This window comes from Trematomus bernacchii, unplaced genomic scaffold (assembly GCF_902827165.1).
Source record: "Trematomus bernacchii unplaced genomic scaffold, fTreBer1.1, whole genome shotgun sequence".
Taxonomy (NCBI): Eukaryota; Metazoa; Chordata; class Actinopteri; order Perciformes; family Nototheniidae; genus Trematomus; species Trematomus bernacchii.
This window is the reverse complement of record NW_022987739.1, coordinates 14,153,804-14,178,877: the sequence shown is the minus strand read 5'-3', so window position 1 is coordinate 14,178,877 and position 25,074 is coordinate 14,153,804. Positions and strand designations below refer to the sequence as shown.

At 40.5% G+C, this 25,074-nt stretch overlaps 1 protein-coding gene across 3 annotated transcripts in view; it reads right to left on the bottom strand.

Annotated features, from left to right (window-relative positions):
- Positions 1 to 24,398, bottom strand: part of adamts10 (ADAM metallopeptidase with thrombospondin type 1 motif, 10) — a 40,885-nt gene extending 16,487 nt beyond the window's left edge. For 2 of the 3 annotated variants that reach the window (XM_034147935.1, XM_034147936.1), the window contains exons 1-13: positions 24,258 to 24,398; positions 19,025 to 19,413; positions 15,203 to 15,339; positions 14,878 to 15,087; positions 12,209 to 12,377; positions 11,592 to 11,794; positions 10,083 to 10,166; positions 7,708 to 7,853; positions 6,172 to 6,215; positions 5,665 to 5,770; positions 1,513 to 1,659; positions 1,139 to 1,280; positions 253 to 360 (exon numbers count right to left, since the gene is read on the bottom strand). In XM_034147935.1, the coding sequence (XP_034003826.1) occupies positions 253 to 360; positions 1,139 to 1,280; positions 1,513 to 1,659; positions 5,665 to 5,770; positions 6,172 to 6,215; positions 7,708 to 7,853; positions 10,083 to 10,166; positions 11,592 to 11,794; positions 12,209 to 12,377; positions 14,878 to 15,087; positions 15,203 to 15,339; positions 19,025 to 19,127 (1,599 nt within the window). In that variant the 5' untranslated portion in view covers positions 19,128 to 19,413; positions 24,258 to 24,398. Of the gene's footprint in view, positions 1 to 252; positions 361 to 1,138; positions 1,281 to 1,512; positions 1,660 to 5,664; positions 5,771 to 6,171; positions 6,216 to 7,707; positions 7,854 to 10,082; positions 10,167 to 11,591; positions 11,795 to 12,208; positions 12,378 to 14,877; positions 15,088 to 15,202; positions 15,340 to 19,024; positions 19,414 to 24,257 lie in introns of those variants that run through there. The other variant, XM_034147938.1, reaches the window with a different exon arrangement.
- Positions 24,399 to 25,074: the final 676 nt, after the last annotated feature.

The following is a 25,074-nucleotide window of genomic DNA, read 5'->3' as shown; positions in this document are numbered from 1 at the left end:
TGTATGTCATTGTGGTCATACGAATAAAGCTATTTGAATAAAAAATGCTGTACTGAATACCTATTTTTTCCCATTGTACATTCAAGGCTTTTATTGAAGTCTTTAAATTAAGATTTGAGTGTTTGTTGGCATATAAGAAAAAACTAGTTGAATAGACATGAAGTAAAAGAAAGAAGCAAAGTTGTCCTACATGTATCCTTTGTGCAGGCAACAGGCCCCCTTCTGCCCTCAAATAATAATGTAAGTATTTACCCCTTTCTCGATGGTGTTGGTCTGACAGATGGTTCCCTCTGCAGCGGGGATGCTGCTGGTGATGCAACGGTTGCTCTTGCTCATGCACCAAAGTTCACTGCAGACTTCCTGCGTGTGAGTGAAAGAAGAATAAAAACATGAAAGAGAGAGAAAACTTGTCAGTGAGTGTTTCTTTACAAGCTCATTATGAGGACACAAGAGCAGACACACTCATCCTCCTCCTGCTCTCTCTACAGTGATGCCTATAACACATGGGATATGTTTTATTGAGTACATATGCTCGTACCATATAGTATCAATAGTAATGAGTCTATAAAGCTGTATACACCCCGTTCCAGATGTCCATTCCCTCTGAATCTGGCACCATAAACGTTGACCAAGCAATAAAGTGGATGCAATTCAACAAAGGTATTCCAAGAAGTTTCACGTTGTCAAAGAGACCAACTTGAAGGAGAGAGGCGGAGGAATACAAATAAGAAGTGAGAAGCAAGGTAAACAACTTTAATTAAGATGAAATCCTTTATTAGAGAAGGATTAAGTCAGCCTGGTACCATCATAAAGAATAAGAATAAATATTATAAGAGCTTTCATCTGGTCTTTTTAATGGTACAACTGGCAAAGGCTGTTGGACAAGTGATGAAAGTCAGTGTTAAAAACTGAAACAGCAACTGCAGTAGTCTAGAATTAAGACTTCAAGATGTGCTTTGACTTGGGTGGCTGAAGAATTGTATCGTCATTATCTCTACAGTGCATGACTAATTTAGAGTATTGCACTAAAATTGTGTTAGACCTTACACTTGCTTAGATCAATAGGTAAACATATTGTTCTTCACTGACTTGAGAGCAAGCATTAATGTAAAGTAAGGAACTATACCAGAGCACTTACCGCATATTTACATTGTCGAGATCTGACTCCGTACTGGAAGCGGCACTGTTCGTCTGCGTCGTAGGCCTGACCCGGTGCTGTGGTGGGGTACACAAACTCCTGCTTCGGGGGGACGTTGTTCAGACAAGAGCCCATACCTGAGCTAAAGCACAGACAACAAGGAGGGATATTTAAATATAATTGAACTGTTGTAAATTATGAGAAAAAACCGAGGAAGATAATTAAATTGAAATTGATATTGATGTTTCTACCTGTGTCTGTCTTTTCTGACCATCAAAAATGTTACTCTGACAACCAAGTCTTTTTTTTTATTTCTCAAACCTCTGATTACAAAAGGATTTGTGGTGGTGCAGATATCTGATAGGCTGACTCACTCCAGGAAGCTGGTGATGTAGTCCCGGCTACAGGCAGACCAGATGAATGGGTTTGTCTTCATGGTGATGTGGTCGGCCATCAGCTTGGCGGTCTCCTGGCTGCGGGGCCCGCAGGCATTCCCCATCCCGTCATGGTTCATCCCAAACCTAACGCACATAATGATACCATGACAACACTTTTGAGGCCGGGTGGTCAGGTAATCGTTGCTGCAGCAGGACCAGGAGAGTGGAAAAAAACATCAAAGTGGATAACCGAGTGGTTTTTATAGAAGTCGAGTGCCAGTCAGAACACCTGTCTGATAAACTGAACATCAAACAACAGAAAGGATATACGACCTGAAACATAAACCCACTGGGAAATATAACTATTGATGTTACAGTAAGTTCATCCATAAAAATCTGTGACCACATGTTGAAATCATGGCTAAAACACAACCAATCATGTGACCATTAACCACAAAGTACCTAATTTGAATGCATCTCTTATGTATAATAAAATAAACAGATGATAATACGTAATATAATAGGACAGTGGACAATGCTCTTTAATACATAAATACAAAGATACAAGAATGTACCAATGTGAATAAACTATCAATTATCAAAATGGTTTGCAGATGAATTATTCCAGGATAACTGTGATACTCCATTCCCACAATGCAAATTATGCATCAGCATGCAGGATAGGAAAATAGCAGAGCTCTGGGTGTTGAACCCCCACTGACACTCATTATGAAATTACTGAAATATGGAAAGTCATGCCCAAAGATTTTTAGTTATTCAAAATACTCCATGTTCAACATATTTACTAATAGTTTACCAGCTGTATTAAGATACTGTGTTAGTGGTCCATTTGTTGCTTGTTTAACACTCACAGTTAGCTGTGTTTGAGCCTGAAATAAAAATGTTCTGAAAGCTTTTCATCCCTGTGAGTCTCATTTCTGTTGGTTCAGTCTTTTCATGTTGGCATTCCTTAAACCACAAACAGGCCCTGCATTTAATCTAAAGCTGCACTGTGATGTCAAAACACTTTATATGACAATTAAAAACACATGTGATGTTGTAGAGGAAACCAGATTGTATATAGCAGCACACTACTGTATATGCAGTCATGTTTGCTAGAAAGCATTGTTGTCTTTAGTATTTAATCATAAGGGAGGCAGGATCCCACATCTGCATTAATACTTATCGGGGCTGTGTGGGATCATAATGCAAGGTGACACTCAATTACAGTACTCTGAGCAAGTAAGATACTAAAATAAACCATGGTTTGCTTGAGAAAAAAGAGGGATACAATAGGTCACTTCTCTTACTGTATTCATGACAGAAACAAAGCCCATTTGAAGACAGAATTGCATGTTACTAAGTGATACAGATCAGGCAAATGAGTAAACACAGTTTCCAAATAACACAGGGAATCCAGATTTAAAGAAAAAAAACTGAGGCATCTCCAGGTGCTTCACCAACCCAACATGTAACTAATTGCACATAAAATAGTGTGACAGAAAGAAAATATACAACTTTAACACATGGAAATGACTCATGGTGTTGGGCATCTACATGACCTCTCTCCAGAGATCTAGGGGAGTAATTTGAGGAGGGAGGGATCCTCTCAGACCAGTAAACAAGAAAGACAAATGAGACACCTCAAGGATTCCTTCAGGGACATTTTGTTTTTCAGCCTCAGCTAAAAAACATCATCCATAGATCTGAGGCCCTGTACTACGAATCCAGTTCAACATACCCTGGATAGGTTTGAGTTATCTGGCTTAACTAACCCAAAACAAAACGCGATCTCGCTAAGCAGTCCTACGACGCTGGTTATCAACTCGGTAACTCAAGCCAGGGTTTCTCTGTCCGGCTTAGTGCGCGTTCACATGTAAGGGGCGGATGTTAGCAACATTTGATCAATCACAAACATGGACAAGCGTACTGGACAGCGCAGCGTCATACTTCCTGAATGAAAAGTAAACTATAATATTAGACAAATATGAAGACGTTAAACTTAAACATCCATGACTTAAACACTTTATCCAGGATAAAAGCCACATAGCTGCACCTGCAAGGTGAATACAGCTGGTAAAAGAAAAAGTGTTTGAATGCGTACATTAACAGGTTTATGATATCACTGCCCCGTCCAAGACACGAGTGGATCTGTCTTTAATTACATTTGACTCAAGTGTTTCGTCAATGTAATGTGTTGCTTAAAATAATACTTCTGCATACAGTATGTGACACTGTGAGTGTTGCACGGCCAGATACGGCTCAAGAAGCTGACTCAAATAAGGAAATATATGATACATTATGATGTGATATGATATGAATGATAATGGGACACATCGACGTCTGCACTCACAGTGCCGCGGACTGTTGTTATGTTACTTTGATCCGGTTACTTATGTTGTGGCAGATATTTAAGTAAGCTTTCTTAACGCTAATGTTATATTAGTCAGATTGCTCTGAAGATGGGAGGTGATATTCTATAAATGTTCACGTTCACGTTCACACAGTCAGTTGATTTTTGCCGGCCTCTTTCCTGCAACGGCAGTTTTTCTGTATTTCCTTTATCCTGTAATATGACTTGATAGCTTTAAACTTTGCACACTGAGCTCTGATTGGTCAGCAGGCAGTGCTTTCACTGAGTTGATCTCTTATCCTGGAACCGCCCCTGTGAACGGCAAACCTGCTCCGGAGCAGGTTTGCCGTTCACAGGGGCGGTTCTAGGGGGGGGGGGCAGGTGGGGCCAGTGACCCCCTAACACTGACTTTGGACCCCCCTGTGGCCCCCCCTGAAAATGAAAAAAAAAAAAAAAAGTTTATGATTAAACGATTTCTTGGCTGGACGGAATAGGCGGAACTAACGATATTTGTCATTGTAGTCGGACCCATTAGACCCAGGGGTCTCCGCGTAATTTACACTGGGGACATGTCGAAATCCTGTTTCCCCCACTTACAAATATGTTTAACGCAAGCCGTCATCGCCACGGGTGGAGCACACATGTGCCTCTGTGAGCGAGCGAGACAGAGAGAGAGACAGACAGGAAGAGAGAGAGAGAGAGACCTAGAGAGAGAGAGAGACCTAGAGAGAGCACACCTTTTCATATTTAATATAGTTGTAAAAAATAAAGTAAGAAATCATTCCCAAAAATAACAGTTTAAAAGGGGAGTGATTAGTAAAATATGCATAAATAAAAAGAAAGAATGCTAACTAGGTAACATAAGATAAGAATAAACAAGTTTAAATGATTTGTTATTGGTTGTGATCATATTCTAAAGATGTTTGGATTATTGAAAAGTATACAGCTCCCTTTCATCCGAGTGTTGAGAGCTGTTTCCATAAATTCCTGTTGTGCTCAAAGTGCACCAGATTGATGCTTTTAACTTATATGGGGGTCCACCCCCCCAAATAAAGCAGGTTAAAATAATTAAATTTAATACATGTTCTTTTAGTAAACACTGAAAACGGGTCCCACTGACCCTAACAGCACACAAAGGTTAAAGGTAAGCATATCATAATGTTAAAATGTGCTAAATATATACACTGCAAAAACAAAAAAAAGAGGAGTAAAAGTAGCTCACCACTTGTTTTATTTTTTAAAGTAGCTCTCACCCTAAAAAAGGTTGGAGACCCCTGCATTAGAGCGTAAAAACTGTAACTATAAGTATCTGAAATAAATATGTGTAATGAAACAAATACCAATAACTGTATTGCATTGTTTTCTTATGCGCAATTACTTCATACTGTCTTTGTCTTTTTCGTCCCTGCATTTATTGTGCCCCCCTCAGAAGATAACTGGCCCCAGCCTGGCCCCCCCAGTCAAATTGGTCTAGAACCGCCACTGGCCGTTCAGCATAAATTACCATGGAGATCTACTTCGGTAAGAAGAGAACCAGCGTCGTAGGACCGGAAACCCAGAGTTTACCCTGAAGTTACCTCGCTAAGCGAAAATCCGGCTTCGTAGTACAGGCCTCTGGTAAGGATTCAGGGTGGACTCACATTTTAAGAAAAGTTCTGCTTTTGCAGCTGCTTAATCTGCACAGATAAAACTGAAAGATAGTTTAATCCACAAAGTACCCATAAAGGATGAAATTCATTATGGATTTGTTTGGGTTTTAAATAAGGAGATAGGCCCTGTGTGTGTGCTTCACTCACGTATGTCCTATCTCGTGGGCGATAGTGAAGGCTGTTCCCAGTCCGATGTCCTCATTGATGCTGCAGCTCCTCTCCGGCTCACACATCCCTCCTACCGGAGCCAGACCTGTCTCACACACACACACACAAATCAGTACTATTCAGTAATAATAACATTATGTGTGCTCTGTAATATCTGTCTTTGGTCCGATTTGAGTTTCAAATATTTTTGGCCTATCTATACCTCGGGCTAAATCATTAAATGTTGAGGTCTAAGACTTGGTTTTAGGATTACACTTAGAATTCCATTTTAGTTCAGTTTAGTGTATAGGTTGAGGTTAGGCATTCAGTTGTGAGGCCTACAGTCAGGCTAAGGGGTGGGGGTTCTTATAAGAATAGTACAGTGAGTATAGTGTTTGAAAAGTACAAATATTCATATGTGTGTGTATGTATGTATGTATGTATGTATGTATGTGTGTGTGTGTGTGTGTGTGTGTGTGTGTGTGTGTGGGGGTGTGTGTGTATTACCTAGGGTTTCACAGGGCTTGTTCTTTTGGATGCAGATGTCATATCTGTACACAAGAACGGAAACAACAAGGCTGTTAGACTAATAACTACATACTGACACACAAACAGAAACAGCACCACTTAATAGATGTAATCACACATTGATATGCAAAAAGACTCCTAAAATATTCAGATATTAGTTCTTATTGTTTAAGGAAACATAGCAAGTCCTGCATTCAAAATCTTACCCAAGTTAAAGTACAACAGTATTAGCATCTAAAGATACTTAAGTAACTTGTATAAGAGTACTCAATATGTATCATGTTATTGGACTATAGTTAGTGATGTGCTCATCACTTGTTGAAGCTGATAGATGTAGGGCTGAGTTTAACTCTTGTTTTCTGCTGGATAGCTCAAATAAATGTATCATCATTTAAAGTGGAGGGAAGTGCAATATTCCCCTCTTAGATGGAGTATAAAGTGGCATAGAATGGAAATACTTAAGTACAAGTACATGGGCTAAACATGTTTTACTTAACAGTACTTGAGTAATTATATATTGAATTTCATTTAACCACTGCACATTGACATTGAGATGTAGTAACCCTCCCAGATGGTGACACTCACAGAGACAGACGTGATAGCAGACAGATATAGATTTAAAAGAACAAAAGCAGGAAAACCATGGACGGTCACTGTGGTGTCATCTGTCTGGACAGTTTCCATCCTCTGCTTGATAAATCCTCTCGTAAAACCCAAGTGTTCTCACAAAGCCACCACCAAAACCACAAGACAATCATCAATCTTATATATTTGTATGGCACATTCTGTGAGGAAGAATAGGAATTTATTTGTGTGTCAGCTCTGTCCGGCCCTGTCCGATTCAGATGACTCTGTCCAAACCATGGTTGTGTTGTTAGCTGTTGCACATTCCTCAGTCAATAGCACATTGTTGAGCTGCTTAAAATGCAGATACCACTGTTGTCTGTTCCTCCAGTATTAGTAACAGAAAGGGCAGTTTGAGAAATAACGGAAACCAGCGCTGTAAGATTCATCGCAGCTTTTCTTGATTTCTGCCCACTTTCTTATCCTGTCCATTTTCCTCTGGGGCTGCTTTCTTCAAAACATAAATATGTCTTGCTCTCTTTTCATATCTCTTTTACGTTTTTCTTTCCAGAGGCTGAGTTGGGCAGAGCCGCCACTGCTATTGTCACCTCAAACAGGACAAGATACAGTCTAACTCTCTGGACTTGGCGTGATGAAAGCCTATGAGGATAAGGGCTGGGAATGTAGGAATTCAGCTAAGGAGGAAACGCTGCTTTAAACCCTTTTTTGGCCCTGGGAATCAGCCTTAACATATTTTCATTTACAAGTCGCAGTTGGAGCGTTATTTGCCCAGTGCAGCTTCTTGTTGTGCACCCACACATTGGGAAGTTTTGTGTTGGACTTACAAACAATGTCTTCATTCTAAATGTCCTTTGTAAAATCATTTATGAAAGAAAGCTCTAAAACACAGTTAGTCTTTAGTTCTTACTGCTTTGAAGAATGGTTTCTTACCTGGTGATAAGCACAGCAGTGTCATGGTGAGCGATCCCGTTGTCTGGGATGGCGTTACCGTAGCTGCTCCGGTGCTGGATGTTTTTCTGCCACTTACAGAAGCTGTCTAAAGACTTCCCTGCATGGTGGTTGATCTCTAGGGTTGGCTGGAAGAGAGAGAGGTAATAAATAGTTAAAAGCAAATTAGGAAAATAAATATACGTAATATTATCTTGAACGCATAAAAGGAGAAAACAATTCAAGCAATTGTATATCTTTGAAAAGATACTCAACTTAATAATATAACTTTATTCAAGTGTCAACAAGGGGTGATTTCAACCCTCAGATGATAAGCCCAACAATGCTATGATAGCCCAGCCTCAGTCTTTCTGTATTGCATTGTTTAACCACACCAGTTATTCTTACTGTGCTGGGAAACCATGAATCTCTAAAATGCCAACTTACATGTGCTAAAAAAACATTTTTAGGTTTGTGGCATTACATTTTTCCGATTATCCAATGGTTTAGAATGGTTTTATTTAAAGAAGTTGGTATTTTCTCAATACATAAAGAACCACATCATCTAAAATCAGCACATTCAGCGTTACATGGTTTTCATTAGATTGCATTTCATTGGGATGTGTGTCGTGGTGAGAAAACATAAGGATCCCAGTTTTAAAGGCTTAAGAAACTTCCTTGGCTTCGCTGCAAGTGAATGCTAAGGCAGGAATACAGTGAAGGAGCTCTATAGTATAATGAGAGTGCACAGAGGAGAAAAAGAGAAGGGAGTGCTCTGCTGGCCACAGCTGGAGAGAACCCGTAACCAAGGAATGCATGTGGTGACATAACTAGTAATTGTCTCATCCCACAGTCCCTCATTTCTGGTCCCGATGCTGGCCTGATTTTATTTTCCAGGGGCAGCTTGCCGTATTCAGAGCTGGAAACCAGCAGCAGGACTCTCGCCGAGACTACTCTCTATCCTGTCCCGAACTCAACCTCCACAGTCCATGGAGAAAGAATAACAACACTAATATTGCCCACCGCAAATGTTCCAAACATGAACTTCTTTACTCTGTCAAAATGATGAACACATCCGAGAAGTAAATTATGGTACTAATTTTGAGGCAGTATGAATCATAAATGTTCCAAACATGAACTTCTTTACTCTGTCAAAATGATGAACACATCCGAGAAGTAAATTATGGTACTAATTTTGAGGCAGTATGAATCATAAATGTTCCCTAATAAGACATTTATGGAGGAAACCTAAAACCACACTGTAATGCCTACTATTTAATTCAGTATGATTCAGATGTCAGATTGCTAGAATGTCAACATTAGAACCGCCGCACCGTCTCACCACATGCGTTTAATGGCCGGCTAATAAGGACATTTAAGAGGTATTCGGATGGCCCAGTCATCTCCCTGGCTGTGATGATAAGGTCATGTACTTTTTATGAGCTGAACCCCAGACTAGATGTCAGTTGTGGATTCAGACTCTGAACCTTTGATAACATCCATTCACTCACTTATGTCATACAACAAGAGACCGTGAGGCTCTGCACAGCAATGCACAGCAATGCTTTGAGCTACATGTCACATGCTAATATTCTTTAAATTACCTCCTAAATTGCCAATATTTAGGAATGTTTTCCATGTTCACCTTCTGAATTAGCGTGTGAACATAGCATTAGCAAGTTTTAACCTGATAGTCGTCCTTCAAGAAAATGTTACCCACATTTTCATCCTTGGGAGAACATCAATATTTGTAAAAACTCTTATGGTAATCTGCCCAACCGTTTTTGAGACATTTCAGTCTGGACAAAGTAGTGGACCAAGTGTCCGACCGTTATTGCTACACTGCTAGCGTGGCTCTAAAATATTTGTAAAATCACAAACGGAATCTAGAGGAATCTGCTGAATTTGGATCCTGATGGTGTTCTTTTGGGACTTTATTTAAAGGCTGTGCTTTGCATCAGCAGCTAAATCTAACTTCAAGCTTTTATACACCCTGGATGTGCGTCATAGCAACGCTCATAGAGGTCACTGTTCATCAGAGTGAACCAGCAGGATAGTTACAAAGCTGCTCTGTCTGAAAGGTACAGACCCCCCCTCATATCCTTACTTTTCCGCCTTACCTCACCCATCTACCTCTTCCTTACAACCTCCCGTCTATTTCATTACAGCCACCATTCACAAGACCCACTTACACACTCAGAGACCTGGGATCTTGGAGGAAAAGATACTTAAGCCAATAATTTGATTCCACAAGGAGCTCATATATGATTGTCGGGGAAGAGTTTTTTGCAGTCGGGAAAGCAAAGACAAGTACAGAAAGAGAAGAGGAGAGAATAGGAGAGCCAAGTTTATTACAGGAGTTGACAATGTCTATTTACCTGATCTTCCATCAGCAGGATGAGCCGCGTCACCACAATGTTCACTGCATTCCCCAGGCTAGAATCCTGGAACAGTTTGGCAACCTGACCTCCAGGGAAACAAGAAAAGAGCAGTCTTAAAAATAGTTAATAGACCAGAGGAGAAAATAACACTAGAGCCCAGACAACACTTGAAATAAACACAGGAGTAATTCCTCATAAAACTAGATTTGTAATGGCAAGAGAAGTTCTAGGAAGAGAAAAACTCAATCTTGAAAATTGATGGAAAACTACCACTAATACTACCTGATTTCCAGTTCAGAGACTAGCCTTCATGCATTATATTGGAAGATTAAAAAACGTATTGGTCAATTCTCTAAATAAGACCACCATAAACTCTGGATTCATTTGTAGCGAGGGATGCTCAATGGCAAGAGAAAACAGAGTGCTTTGAACTCATCCCTGTCTTTTCCTCTACCAAGATCAATTTTACATTATAACCAAACACTTTTTCTACAAGACAGAATAGTCTGAGAATTTTAGAAGGGCTGTAAAGTCAGTGCACCACAAGTGTAAATGATTATTTAAGAGTTAAAGCACCAACACTAATAAAAAACCACCAGAGTTAGAACCACTACTACAGACACTTGTCATTAGTGGTGTCTGCTGTAATTTGGCACACTTTGCTCCGCACCACTCAGGAGACGCTGTTGGTTTCAGGGATTCTGTAACACTCCAGATGCAACCTGCTTGTAACAATAGTGGCTGACCAACCCTTCATTACATACATTCCTAACATGTGTCTGTATGAGTTTAAAGTGATTAACTGTGTGTGAGAAGATCCGCAGTGACAAGAAACGGTTAAGATGATGACATACAATCTGAGCGTGACAGTAAAACATGTGGCCTTCACCAGGACAAAAAAGAAAAGGTTTATGCATTTGTTTTCCTTTGTCTCCAAGCATTAATCATGCAACTAAACTAAACCAAATTAAATTATTTTAACAATAAATAAACAAGTTGTTGACCTAAATGTTTTGTTTACTTGGGTTTTTAACTGGTTTTAAAAGGGTTTTGCATGAACATACTATTGCGTCATTATAGTATCTATAAAAAAATATATATTTCCTTTGTACAAACACGTACAAAAAAGTGATATTAGACATATTGAACACCAAAATAGCTTACAAAGACTGTCCAAAACAAAAACACAGTAAACTTATATTGCACATTGTAGACACATTCTTTAATCTCCTCTGAAATATTTATAATATGAACTTGACTCCAACCTGCTGTCAGTTTTGTTTCGATGTCAAGTAAACAAACCACAATTGCCTTATTTTCCTACCAAAAGCTTAGAAAAAAGCTGAACTACACAATACAGAACAACATCTTGGCTTAAAGCTTTAGGTAGATCTGCCATGCCTGAGAAATGAATTTATTTTATTCATCAGTAATGACTCCAATAACACTGGGAAAGTGGCTTTTCAATACATTGTGAATTTGCATCTCCGGTGTTGTGAAACTTACAATATTCATGACAGCCAGGATGTACTGCTCGATGTCTCTGCGTCCATGGTAACCCACCATCATCTTGTCAGCTACCACTAGCGTCTCCACGTAGCGCTCGCGGCTAACTGAGCGCTTTAGAGGCAGCTGGCCACGACCGACATGATGGGGAGGCGTCTTTAGAGTTCGCTGCCACCATGACGCGCCTTTCATCGGCTTCTCATCTGAGGAAGATCACACATACACGATTTGATGGCATATAGTAAGAAATCACAGAAGCACAGAAGCAATTCAGCCAATTATACATTGAAAAAAGAACGACTCACTATAGTTTTCCTACAGCACTCTACCAACCAGAATGATGCCTGAACACACTTTCAATTGATATACAGCATGCTAAACAACGTTAGCAACGGGTTTGTTTTTAACTTTTTATTTGCAACAATATTGTTTTCTGAAAATATTTTTGCTTTTGCAGCAACGCCCTACAACACAGACTCAGTCACACCCAATCACAACTGGGAACTCAGACACAACCACAACCTGCTGCTGCTATGCAAATCAGTCTGGGGACGTTTACTCCTCCAGTCTGGACCAAACTTCTGCTAATAAAAAGCCCAGAATATCTCTCCTCTTACCAACGACTCCACAGGATTTGCCCTTGTATTGATGGCGGAGCGATGACCGCTTGTAAACCACATGGGGGCGCCCCTCTGTTCTCTCCCCCCGCTCCGTCCCGGTCTGGTTATCTGGTGAGACAAGGGGTTCAATCAGGTACTCCTCTCCCCCTGCAACAATCACCCCCTGCTGCAGAGAGTAGAATAGAACAGAATAGAATAGAATAACAGGAATCATTGCTTTCATGAAATATCACAATCGTCACATTATTAAATAACACACATCATCCAAAATGCTCCAGTAATTATACAACCAAAGTCAATCACTTATGAGCTTTAGTGACAAAAAACAATGAGCAACAAAGCAGGCAAGGTAAATTAAGGTGAGCAGAAGTGAGTCTGAGGCCCTCTGAGGGATCCTCGTGCTAATGGGTCAGAAACTGGCAGTTGGAGAGGGTCAGACTGCATAACAACCTCTGGGCTTCCACTGCAGCAGATTTTGAGCACAGGGTTTAGTTTTGTTGAAATGTCTGAACTCCATGTACGATCACTTTCTATCTAGTTAATTTGAAAATTAGAACTTTACATACTTTTCAGAGTGAGCATCATATTTGGAAAGAGGCACATCAGTTTATATTACATTAGCATTCATAATATAGTTTCTTAGGTAATATTTGATGGGTACAATACTAGCAGCAGTTACAAAGCATTTAGTGAGAGATATTTGATTCAAACATACACACAAACACACATAATCACACGTGAGAGCATGAAAGAGTGAATGAGAGCGAGAAAAACGAGAGTGAGACAGAGAGCGATACACTAACACTTCCTTTGAATCTGCTCAGATGTGTTGGCCCGGTCAGAGCGAGCGTCTCCCCTCGACTCACTGCGGCGGACTTTAAAGTGCCTTTAATCCCATAATAAAGTTAGTGATGCTCCCCTGGACACACCACCTGCTCGCTGGTGAATGTGCTCATGCTGGTCTGACCAACAGTAATTAAGTGTGCTTCTTATTAACGCTTTGTGAGCACATCTAATCCTCAGCTGTGTATACAACTGTTATTTTGGAGCCTGCTGTTTGTAGTGAGAGGATACACAGATACACAGTGCTGTGAATGCGTGGACATTATTTCAGCCAACAAACTGATGCATGACAATTAGGTGATCCAGTCCAGTGATTCATAGAGGGAACTAACTTTGATCTCTTTTTTTGTTGCAGTCACACGCTGATGACTTCATGAGAGTGGGAAATACAGTATATTAAATGAAATGTATGCTTTGAAAAACTGTTCAAATATAGACATAGGGTCCTCAATTCAGATGTTTTTTTCTTAAAACCTGCCTGGTTGACCACAGCTCCAGTTACTAATATCCTATATTTTCCTAGTCTGCATTTAAACAGCACCATTGAGCATGCCAGAACATGATGCATTGTGGGTTATAGGTAGATGTTAAACTTCAAACAATGTGCTGAAGGTGCTGATCTGTTTAACAACACCCCTGCATTGTTACCATGTCAGAACAGGGCCCACTTAATATAGCTTTAGGGAAGATTTGCATTTCTTTCTAAGGTTTTGAAACGTTTTTTTATTCTTTCTTTATGGAATTATTTGAATCACTTTTGTGAAATAGAGTGCTGAATATCATAATTTGTACACACTGAGTCTTGCCTAAAAAGGTTGTTTACATCTAGAGCCAAAAACAATCTCCTATTTAATTGTCTTTTTTGTGTTTGAGTGTCTTTTGTCGTTTGTTTCTTTTGCATTTCTCTTGATGCTTTTGATTTTTTTATGTTAAGCACTGTAAATGTTATTCTTGCCGAAGTGTATAAATCAACGCTAATATATACATAATCCTAACTTGCCTCATCAACTTTGTTCATTTCATACATGCCACGTTTCTGTTGTATTTGAGTTATGGTTATGACCAATTTCCAAATTTAAATAGTGTTCAGATCAAAATCCAAGTAGTAATTCAAACAGGAAAGCTTTGACTTGGCACTATATGAGACGAAACTGCCTGAAAACCAAACAAACGTAAACACCAATGTCTGCCAAAGTCTATCTTTCACGAAAATTAAACCAAGATTTTTGTATTTGAAGTATTAGATTGTCAATGCACGACATTTTTTACCTTCACATAACCATCATTTTTTACCCCTCCATTCCATATGACGTGTCGTGAACATGGCAAAATCTTTTAAGAGAGCATAGGGAATGGTAAAGTAATTTCTAGATTTATTTTCGTTTATTACTTTATATAACATGGGCCATGCAGAACACACATTTTGAGCCAGAGTTAGCTATAAAGCTTATTTGCATCTGCAGTTACCTGATTGTTAAATGGTGGTCAAAGTTTATATGCCTGAAGTTGTTGTACTGGATATTTAACAACATCATTGTTGTGTCCTATAAACTCGATTAAGTTTCTATAGGGATATAAATCCCTACAGAAAGAATTAAAGTACCTTTTTAGGATTTAATTTCCAGTGCCCTACATTTTTGAGGTCCACACTGGTTGGTTTGCAAAGATTAAAGCTGGCTTGAGTGCTCAAACTTTGTTTAAATGTCAAGCTTTGATGTCCAAATCAAGCATAGCTGATCCCTCATTTGCTGGGCCAGCACGACGGCCGCTGACCTCACTCAGTGTATTAGATGTGGATTAGACTTGCAGGTTTTAAGTCTTACCAGGCCGTTACAGTTGCTCAGGGCGACTTTGCTGGAGTGCGGCTGGTCTTGGAGGTGTCCTACATAATGGCAATGGGGAGAGTAGGGATGACTCCAGGCTAAACGACCTTTCTTCCAATACTCCACCCTGAACTGCCGGGACAGCAGGCCTCCCTGCAGCGTCAGGTTCAGCAGGAAGTTGTTACGTGACGTGGACAGCTGGTAGAAGAGCTAATATATAGAAAAGCGAGTGGAGTTAAACAAAAATCTTTATTTAAAAAAAAAAAGGTTGTGCATACATTTAAGACAAAGAAAAAAATGAAGTCATTTTCAAAAAGTAACTTACAGAGTCAGGCACTCTGTCCTCAGTGCTGCGTCTTCTTCTGTGATGTTGTGGCGTTTCTGCATCCATAGTCTCGCCATTGGGTTCTACACGTATTGGGATGGCAATCTCATACTGGCCGAGACTGGACAGGAAGGCAGCTGGAGGGAGAGAAAAAAAAAGGCATAAAACCTCAAATATGAGTTTAACTTAATAAAGCCAAAATGCAGCTTAATCTTATTCACCCTAATTTAAAAAAGTTGAGGATTTGGGGATTGCTTATTTTAAATAACACTGTGTGGCTTTTTATTGAGAGAGTAACCCAGTTGACAAAGAGAAACTTGCAGACTTTCTGGACCATTACTGACAAGGTCCCTCCACTCCAAGAGCTCCTTCCCACATGAGGCCAAAAGGGATGTTGCCATAGTTACCCTGAAACTGTATACTTCCTGTCTGTCCCAGTCTGTGCCGGGCCTGGTGGAGATTTATTGTCCAAACACACACGGCTCCAAACAGCCAACGTCAGCTAACTAACGGGGAAAGGTCACCAGCAAATGAGCCCAGTTTTCATCAAACCTTTGGCCTCACTTGGTGGGGCCGCGGCCCCTTCCCACACAGAGTAAATACCCAGAGATCAGAGTTCCCTGGTACAGACTTGGAGAGCTCTGTTATGGGAAAAACCACTCTGAAGGCAGCGGATAGGTCTGGCTTGAATAAACAGTAAGCACAATTACAAATGCTGCCTTCACAAGGAGCTTGTGAGGTTGTACTGTATTTTCGAAATGGAGAGTAAAGTTAAAAACATACTCTGCGTTTTAGGTTTAAGTCACAAAAATGGAAATTGGCTTGGTTTCAAAAATTGGTGAATGACTTGGCGTTTTTTATATTTTAAATTTGAAGTTTATGTTTCTTCCCCATATGTAGGTGAACCTCTTGAAATAAGGGTTTGAGAAGGAGGGACAGCCTGTGAAGTTTTAACTTGAAATCATTGTAAAACCGTGAAAGCAGTGGGTAGTCATGGCAAGCTTTCATGCTCAACAGATTCAATTAACTGATCAACAAAAGGGTGATCGACCCACACTTAGGAACTCGATTTCAATTTCTGGATCTCATTTATATTAACGTGATTAAAACGAGCCATGTTGTAAATAACTGGGTAAACATTAGCTAGCTAAACATGCCTGCGACCCACTTGACTCATGGGATGCCGAACTGGTCGAAGGTCCAAGAAAGAGGCAAGTGTTGTTGTTAGTTCAAATAATCCGGTTTTAAAAAATATTGTGGCAACAGAATGTTCAACTTCACATTGTTACCTTCTTAGAGCTCTAAACTGCTTCCCACAACACATCCATCCTGCTCTGAAAAACCACCACAAGTTATCAGGCAGGTGGGATTATCATTACCTTTGAAGCACAGGAAAAGCTCCCGGAGAGAAAATAAGGGTAGTGTGTTAAAGAAGTAGATGTACCTCACCTCCAAGGAAGAAATTAATGAGACCTCACACAGAATAAAATGTAGACTAATGAAAACTAGTAAAACTAATTACTATGTAGTTTGAACTAAACATTTAAGCGGAAGTATTTTATGACTTAATAAAATGGATGAGGAATGTCTTAAGACTTTCTACAACTGCATATCAAAAAACCTCCAATTTCTACTATTTATATATACAAGTATTTTTACAGTATATACAATGCAAACTATTCCTTCCTGGTGTTCTCAAGTTGACCCTGAGAGAATTAACTAGTACACATATTTTATATGATATCCTTGGCAAACTGAGCCCTTAGCAATTCAGCATTTGACTATGTTACAGTAAGTAGACATCAAAGCAAAGAGAAAACTGAGAGTGGAAACATGTCTGCTAAATTTAACAGGAGACTAAAACGGTTTCATCCAGAAGCGGGGCATCACCCTGATTTCTATTATCTGCAAATAAAAATAGTGGAAGGAAATATTCTGGATGGAAACTGTCCCTCCCTCAACCCAGACACACCCTAAAGGCAATTCAGACCAAAACGCCTTGTTATATTTTGTTTCAAATAACTACTACATGAGAAGGAATAATCTGTGACTATCCCATCAGTACTAACTACAAGAGAGAGAATTGGTGGCACAAGTCCTCACTTTAGGATCATCATCCTGTATTTCTATGCCTACTGTGTCTTCCTCCTGTAAACAGGGAAGTGACATATGCACATACACATACAGAAATGTGGACTTTGTCCAAACTTAATTGCAAATGCTACAAGGCCATTCTATTCCATTGCCTACCTACAAATTCAGCAGCCACAAAAGCCTTGTCATTGTATTTCCTGTCAGCGACAGATTTAAGTCCAATATTCAGTCTCTATTTTAGTTTCATTTTTGGTGTCCACGACTTCCAGAGAAATAGTTCTGGTATTTTAGCTGCATTTACAGCATTTTCCCTTTATATACAGTACTGCCATTTACACCAAGTAGTTGCTATCTTTGTCTGTATGCTGCTTGGTTTTGAGCAGATTTTCTCAGCTGCCCACTGTGGTTGGAAAACACGATTGATGACAGCAGATTTGCTGAAGAGAAAATAGTTAATCACTAAAAACAACCCCTCTTAAATTACAGTTATTCGAGCTTGGTAATAAAAAAAAAAGTTAGGCAGGCTTTAGGACCAAACTGTCTGTACCTGTGAAATGAGCCACGTCAGGGTTGGAGGCGTGGGTTATTTAAAGAAAGCAGCATGGCAGACAATTGGAGACAAATGGCTGGAGGGGGTCAAAGGTTAAGTTTAGGAAATACACAATCATAGCCTTGTTCAGGATGACGAGACAGGGAATTTAAGTCTTTGCCTTCAGAGGGATTTCAGGCGCTCCAGCCTCTCTTTGAACATGAGAGAGACTGTGTGGTTTGAGGTGGTGGGGGGAGCGTGGCTGAACCACAGCTACATGATTTGTTGAAATAGAGTTCAAGTTCAGCAGCCCAGACCTGCAGGTCTGAAGTGTGCCTCAGATGGTCAGGCTGACCTCAACGCTTTTTCTACAGCTCAGGAAGAAGACTAGTACTTTGTACTAGGAACAAACATGGAATCCTTTAATAACAAGTAAAGAATACATTAAATATAGAAAATGTAATTATTTTCTCAACATGAATATGGGTAGATTGTGAAAATTATTTTTGCTTAAATAAAAAAAACTGATTTCACTCTGGGCACCGCAAAGGTAACATATATTAAGGAAAATAATTAGACATTCCCACAGTATAAAGCTAAGCTTACAGCCAATTAACCAATTTTATTTTCCAAATACCTAATAGTGTGTTTAATTCTAACTCTGGTTTGGTTTCTTTAAAAAGGTCAACCTGTGTTATGCAACCTGGTATTAGACCTGCTCAAAGACTGGGGTGTCTGACTTTGCTGTTTTTGGTGGGAAATCATAAACACATGTTCATATATTACCAAGATTAGGGTAATAGCTATAGAATAGACAGTATACCTGAAACTGTAATGGGATTACCCTGATTTCATAGTAGATATGATGTAGTCTCACCTTAAATTCAGCTCATCTCAGCCACAGAAGGCTCAGTATAAAACCTCAACAGATTATTGGTATTGACCAAAATGTTCTGTAGCACCAAGAGATTGTCAAGTACTCAAAACTGGCAATAAATGTCTGATTCAGATATATTTATCCATCATTGGAGCTTTGGTCATAACATTTATACTATGGTACCTATCCTTACTTCCTGTGGGTACATTAGCCTATTGTGGGCCGTAATCCAAATCAATTGACAAAATTGGCTACAATTATTTTGTATACGATTACAATAATTTGTCAGGTATTTGATGTGAATATAATCGCCTCCTCTCACCTTGTGACTGGGCGAACTCATCTCTGTGACCTCCTTCGACCTCTGTGGCAACCATTACGATTATGACAGTGCAAACCAGACCCGTCCTCCATAGCGTTTCCATGGTTACTACAGTAGTTGCTATAGTAACAGATTTCAGTGCAGTGGTCCCCGGGCCTCTGTCCCAACATGTCTTCTGCCCTCTCGGATGCCCCAACGCCTAGCAGTGGGACGGCTCAGCGCTCTGTTGGGCCATGGCTGCTGTAGACCTCAGGATCATATAGACATGGCTCGGCTGCAGCTTGTAGATCAGCAGGTGTGGAGGGATCCTTGAAGAGTCCTCAGAGCAGAAGAGAGGGATCTCTGAAGGGGCTTAGCAGCAGTGTCAGGTTTAGACTCCTTCTATATCCCTGTGAAAGATAAGATGTTTAGTGAGGAAGGCCAGGAAATGGAGTAAAGAAATGGTGGGAGAGTCAGATTTAGGCTAAAAAGGGAGGAACAATGCAGACTTAAAACGATTAAAACGAGAGAGAGCATGAGATCTCTTTGACCCATGCAGTTCCAGTTCTAACAAAACAAATCTACCCAGTTCATATTCAGCGTCCAACGAAGGACTGCCCAGTCCTGCTTTTTTCCTTCAGCTAATCAATCTTGGCTTTGGCGAAAGGCAAACACCCTGTCTTTCACTCTGATGACCGGAGACAACAGCAGGTCCCAACCTGGGGCCCCTGAGGCCCCGCTCTTTAAGCTGCCTGCCCACCGGAAAGAGTTCAAACACAAAGAAAGCCATTGATCTTGTAAAAAGCTGCGCTTAATGCCCAAACAGGGCTTGAAGTGGGTATTATGTCAGAGGCTCTGGGGGTAAAATGAGCCAATTTGAGAGGAGCAGCAGGTTGCCATCACTGCTTCGCTGACTGTGGTGGTGGGTTGTATGGCTGAGTGACTTGCTGGCTGGCTGCCTGACTGTACAGCTTACTAATTGGCAGGCGTCCTGGCCCGCAGACGGATGGTATGAGTGCCTATATGAAACTTGTTTACATTTGAGACAAAGGGTAGAGTACTGTGATAATTATAGCCTAAACCAGACTTGGCCAAGAAGGCAAAACTGATATTGGTATTTGTTTGTTTTCAGTTTTTCATTGCTCCTTGGTGGACAAACTACTTCAACTAGTTTGTGTTTCTAAAATCCAGCACCAACTACTGCTTCCCTACTACTGCTTTTTTAAATATAGATTCAGGCTCACACGACATTGTCATTGAATTGCATAAAACTATTGAAATCCAGCTCTTCATTTCAGCAGGGCATTGCATATTACAGGACCCATTGGTGAATGTCATCTGTATACTACTTCACAATGCCAGTGAAATTCATTGTTTTTCTCAACCAGCAGACGTAAATTATGGTTTTACATTTCAGTCACAACAGGGAATGATGTCCATTCCTTTTTTCGGAACAGAAAGTTTGTATGACAACGCTAAATGGTCATTTGGAGGTAACAGTTCAGCCAGACTGACATCATAGATGTAAAAATTGGGTCTGTTGTCCATTTTCCAGACTACTAATTTAAATGTCATGTGCTAAACATAAACCAAGTTTTTTTTATTGGGTACTATTCTATTTTTTACTGACAGACCAACATAAGAGGATCTGTTTTATAATGACAAAGGAAAACTACCCACAGTACCAATTATGAAAACAGACCAGAGCCAAGATCGGAACTCACATTTTATGGGTGCCCTTCTGTTTGACTTGAGTTTCTTGACTATGGATTGCAGCGTCAGCTAAAATAAACCATTCCTTGCTATTCTCCAGAAAAGTCTGCCCACCCGGCTCACTCTTGTCCTCCCCTGCCTCCCCTCCATCTTTCCCTCAGTGCCGTCTGGGGAGAGAAGAGCGAGCGGAGACGCCACACTGCCCCAGATGGCTGGCGGCAAACCAACTGCAGCCAAAGGTAATCGGAAGCAGATGGGAAACCTTTTGGTGACGAGAGCAGGGGGAACAAGTTGCCTCCTGAAAAGAGGAGGGAAAAAAACCAATGCAAAGCCCGAGGGGAATGAAAGAGAGACAGCGGTGTGTAAGCTGTTCGAGCCAGCTGGGAGAGCCATTCTTGAGCTTTAGTGCTGAACCGAGTGTGAAGGAATGACTTGAAAAGAGCACTAATGTGCCTTTTATTTAAGTTAAAAAGCCAATGAGAAGGTATAGTAAAAGAGAGCTTTCTTTAAAAACACTGAGGGGTCTTTTTACTGTTGCAGCTTCTCTCATACGTGGTACAACGGAACGTCTTTCTCTCTTCCCTCCCTAAGGCTTTCTCCCAGTCATTTCCTGCAAAAGCCAAACTCTCCTCCATTTTCATTACTTCTTCTGCTCCTTCTCTCGATTTATAGTGGGGTTATTAAACTTGCAGCTTGATATCAAGTGCTTTTCATTACATCTAACTCTCTTTTTGTTTATTCAAACAAGAAAACAAGGGAGAGACCGGACCCCCCAGTGCTGTCCCTTGGTGCTTTTTAAGTGAAGCTGCTTAAAAAGATTTGTGAACAGCCATCAAAAGATCCTCACAACAACACTGCCTTCTTGGTAAATGATTGCCCCATTATAAACCACACAGAATTGCAGCTAAATTAAGAGAGAGCTGTCTCGCAGAGGTGACGGTGTCATACATCTTCTGCGGTCTGTTGTGCAAAACTTTCCCTCTGGGCTGTATCACTTTTGAGCGAAATAAAAAACGTATGTTTGTCAGCAGGCCAAGCTCTCCGACTCTCCGCTCTGTGTTTTGCTTGGATTAGCTGTGAATATCGAGCATGAAGCTGCAATCGCGGCCAAGAGAGAAAGTGGTCCGAGCTGCAGACAGGCCACACAATTTCCAACGCAATCACAATTTGCAAAAGGGAAAAGAACAAGGGGAGAAGAAAGGGGTCATTGTTAACAAGAGAGAAAAGTTGGACCGCTCCGGATAATAAGGTGGGGATTTTAGGATAGGCCCAAATGGCAATGCAATCACGCCAGTGGACTCAGTTTGACACGTCATTTTTTCATCTTGTCATCCACTAGTGACAGCTGCTTTTAATGTGGTGTAAGGGATGTACAGTGAGTTTTTTTTTCTTTTAAAGACTACAGCTAACTATGCTGTCCTTGTCTTTAACTGTTGCCAGGGAGAGTGGAGCTATCCGAAAACTAGCACGTTAATCAAAGCCATATGACCGGCTCAAAGTAAAGTCTGTGTGGAGCGAACAGATGCTAAGTGTCCCTCAGCTTAGCTTCAAGTCTAGCACTCCCCCCACTCACACACACAATTCATACTGCTTCCACTTTGATCCGGGAGTAGCTGATGAATCAGCTTTAGGTTCAGTTTATTATTTCATTAAACTAGTGGTGTGGATTCTCCTTCCTAATAACACTGTGAGGCTGTGGGATCAAATAACTGAATAAGACGAATGTCACAAGTCAGATGGAGCGTTTCAGACTGCCTCAGCAAAAATGAGTCCCTCTATAAGACTATAGCTTCACAAAGAGCTCCACATGAAACCCTGAACAGGTGATATAAATAAAGCAAAGAACCGGGGGATATTTCCCAGACTAAACCCTCATTCTCTCTGTCTGGTACAAAGACAGAAAGAGAAAGAGGCAGGCATTCCTTTCTCAATTTCCCCAAATAAACAGTGTGCAGATGAAAAGTGGGAACATAAACAGGCCAGAGAACCTCGGATGTGCTCCCCTAACTCTGAAAATGTGCCTCTCGAGTCTGAAACAATATTTAGTGAGAGAGAGAGAGAGAGAGAGAGAGAATGAAGAGGCAGAGAGATGAGGAGAGATGAGAGACGAGACAGAGATGACGAGAGAGAGAGAAGAGAGATGGAGAGTAGGAGAGGAAGGGAGGAGAGAGAGTGAGAGAGAGAGGAGAGAGAGAAGAGAGAGAGGAGAGGGATGAGAGAGAGATGAGAGAGAGAGAGGAGAGAGGAGAGATGAGAGAGAGAGAGAGAGAGAGAGAGAGAGAGAGAGAGAGCTGACTCGACACTAGTGAGTCAGCCAGCAGCACTGGGAACACAGCACAGATGGTAGAGGAAGGTTTTCTCTTTCTGTCTTTTATCATATGAATTTCTCCACAATTTTTTGTATCTTCTTTAGGACTGCAAAGACTCCACATATACTCAGTTTAGTCACATAGCTGCAAATGAAATGCAGTGGTTCCACATCAGTTATCAGCATGCATAAACTGATGTGGATTGTGCATCTAATGTGAGAAAAAACCCTGAAAAACGAATTTTATAATATGTCTACCACCAGAATATGCAAACAAATATATTAAACACATTTTAAGAGCATGTGTTAATTCTACCAAAAACCGATGCATGACTCACTAAGATCAAGAATGCAACTATGATAGAAATAAACCTGCATCTTTCTGCAAATTCTGCTGAAAAATGACTTATTTCTGATGCATATTCAGGAACCAAATATTGGCATCCATGTGCACAAAGAAGTCCTACATATATTCACATCATACAGAAGATAATATAAAAGCTGGAAGTATAACAAATAAATCCCTATAATATTTTAAAATCCTGATAGATAAAGTGTTTTGCTGCTTAATTACTGCAGTCGTTTTCCATCAATGAGCTACATGTCTCACACACACACACACACACACACACACACACACACACACACACACACACACACACACACACACACACACACACACACACACACACACACACACACACACACACACACACACACACACACACACACACACACACACACACACACACACACACACACACACACACACACACACACACACACACACACACACACACACACACACACACACACACACACACACACACACACACACACACACACACACACACCACACACACACACACACACACACACACACACACACACACACACACACACACACACACTGGACTGCCTTGTCATCAGCCATTGAGGCGATTCGAGTAATAACTATTTTATCTTGAGCCAATTAAGACATTGATCTTGGGAGGAATGCCCTAATGCAATACACACATGCATTAAAGAAAAATGTATATGTATATGCATACCATGATCCTTTGGTAACACAATGAAAAAGCTAAAAGACAAAACATTCAAAGTCTGCAAATGTTTTTTTGCAGAAATGTGCGTTTTTCTAGCTGAGAGCAGCCTCCTGCCAGCATCATGGCATGGCCGCTTTCCTCCAGAGGTGTGCATTAGAACAGAGTGTGGCCGGGCGCGCGGACCTACCTTCCCGTTGTCCCCTGCAGAAGTTCCGCTGTGAGTCTGTCCCTCTGTCCACCGCAGCGGAGCGGAGAGGAGGCGGCGCCGGCGGGTGACTGAGGAGACTCAACTTCTTCCACTTCCAGCAGCACAGAGCCACAGTTTGTTGTCGAGTCACCCACACTTAGTTTATTGGACTTCCGGTGACAGCTTGCAAAATAAAAGTCGGAACTGCAAAAGGGCCTTTGCAGTTTTTGGATCAAATAATGAGCTGAATTGAGTGTGTATGGTCAGACAGGCGGTATAGTTAATGATAACCCTGATTTTTAATTGCATTACTGCTCTGTGCACTTTTCATTTTAGGCCACAATTATTAATGAATTTACTTATTTATTTAAAAACCTACATGTGTATCACTCCTGCAAACAACACAAAAACACTGACCTTGGTTCATCCCTTAAATAGCCATATGACTTCTCTCCTATATAATCAATGAACTATAGTTATTTCGTTTTTTGTTCTATATTTTAACAGCTGCATCGTATACTACATCATCCAATTTGGTTTGCATAGTTTTCATTTTCTGGGGTCCATTCCCATTATGGGCCAAGGAAGGAGTAACTTTATGACAGACTGCAACCCTGAGATGTTTCCTAAATAATTTTAATAGCGAAGGAGGATTTGCATGATATGTTTTCTAAAGTGCACAACTTTTCTTTAAAAATGTTTATTTTATTTTAGGTCCTATATAAGGTGACGAAATGCTTTGTTAAAAAATGAAATAAAAAGTAAAAAACAATGTAATGTTTCCTAAAATTATGTTAATGCCATGTTTTAGGCTAAG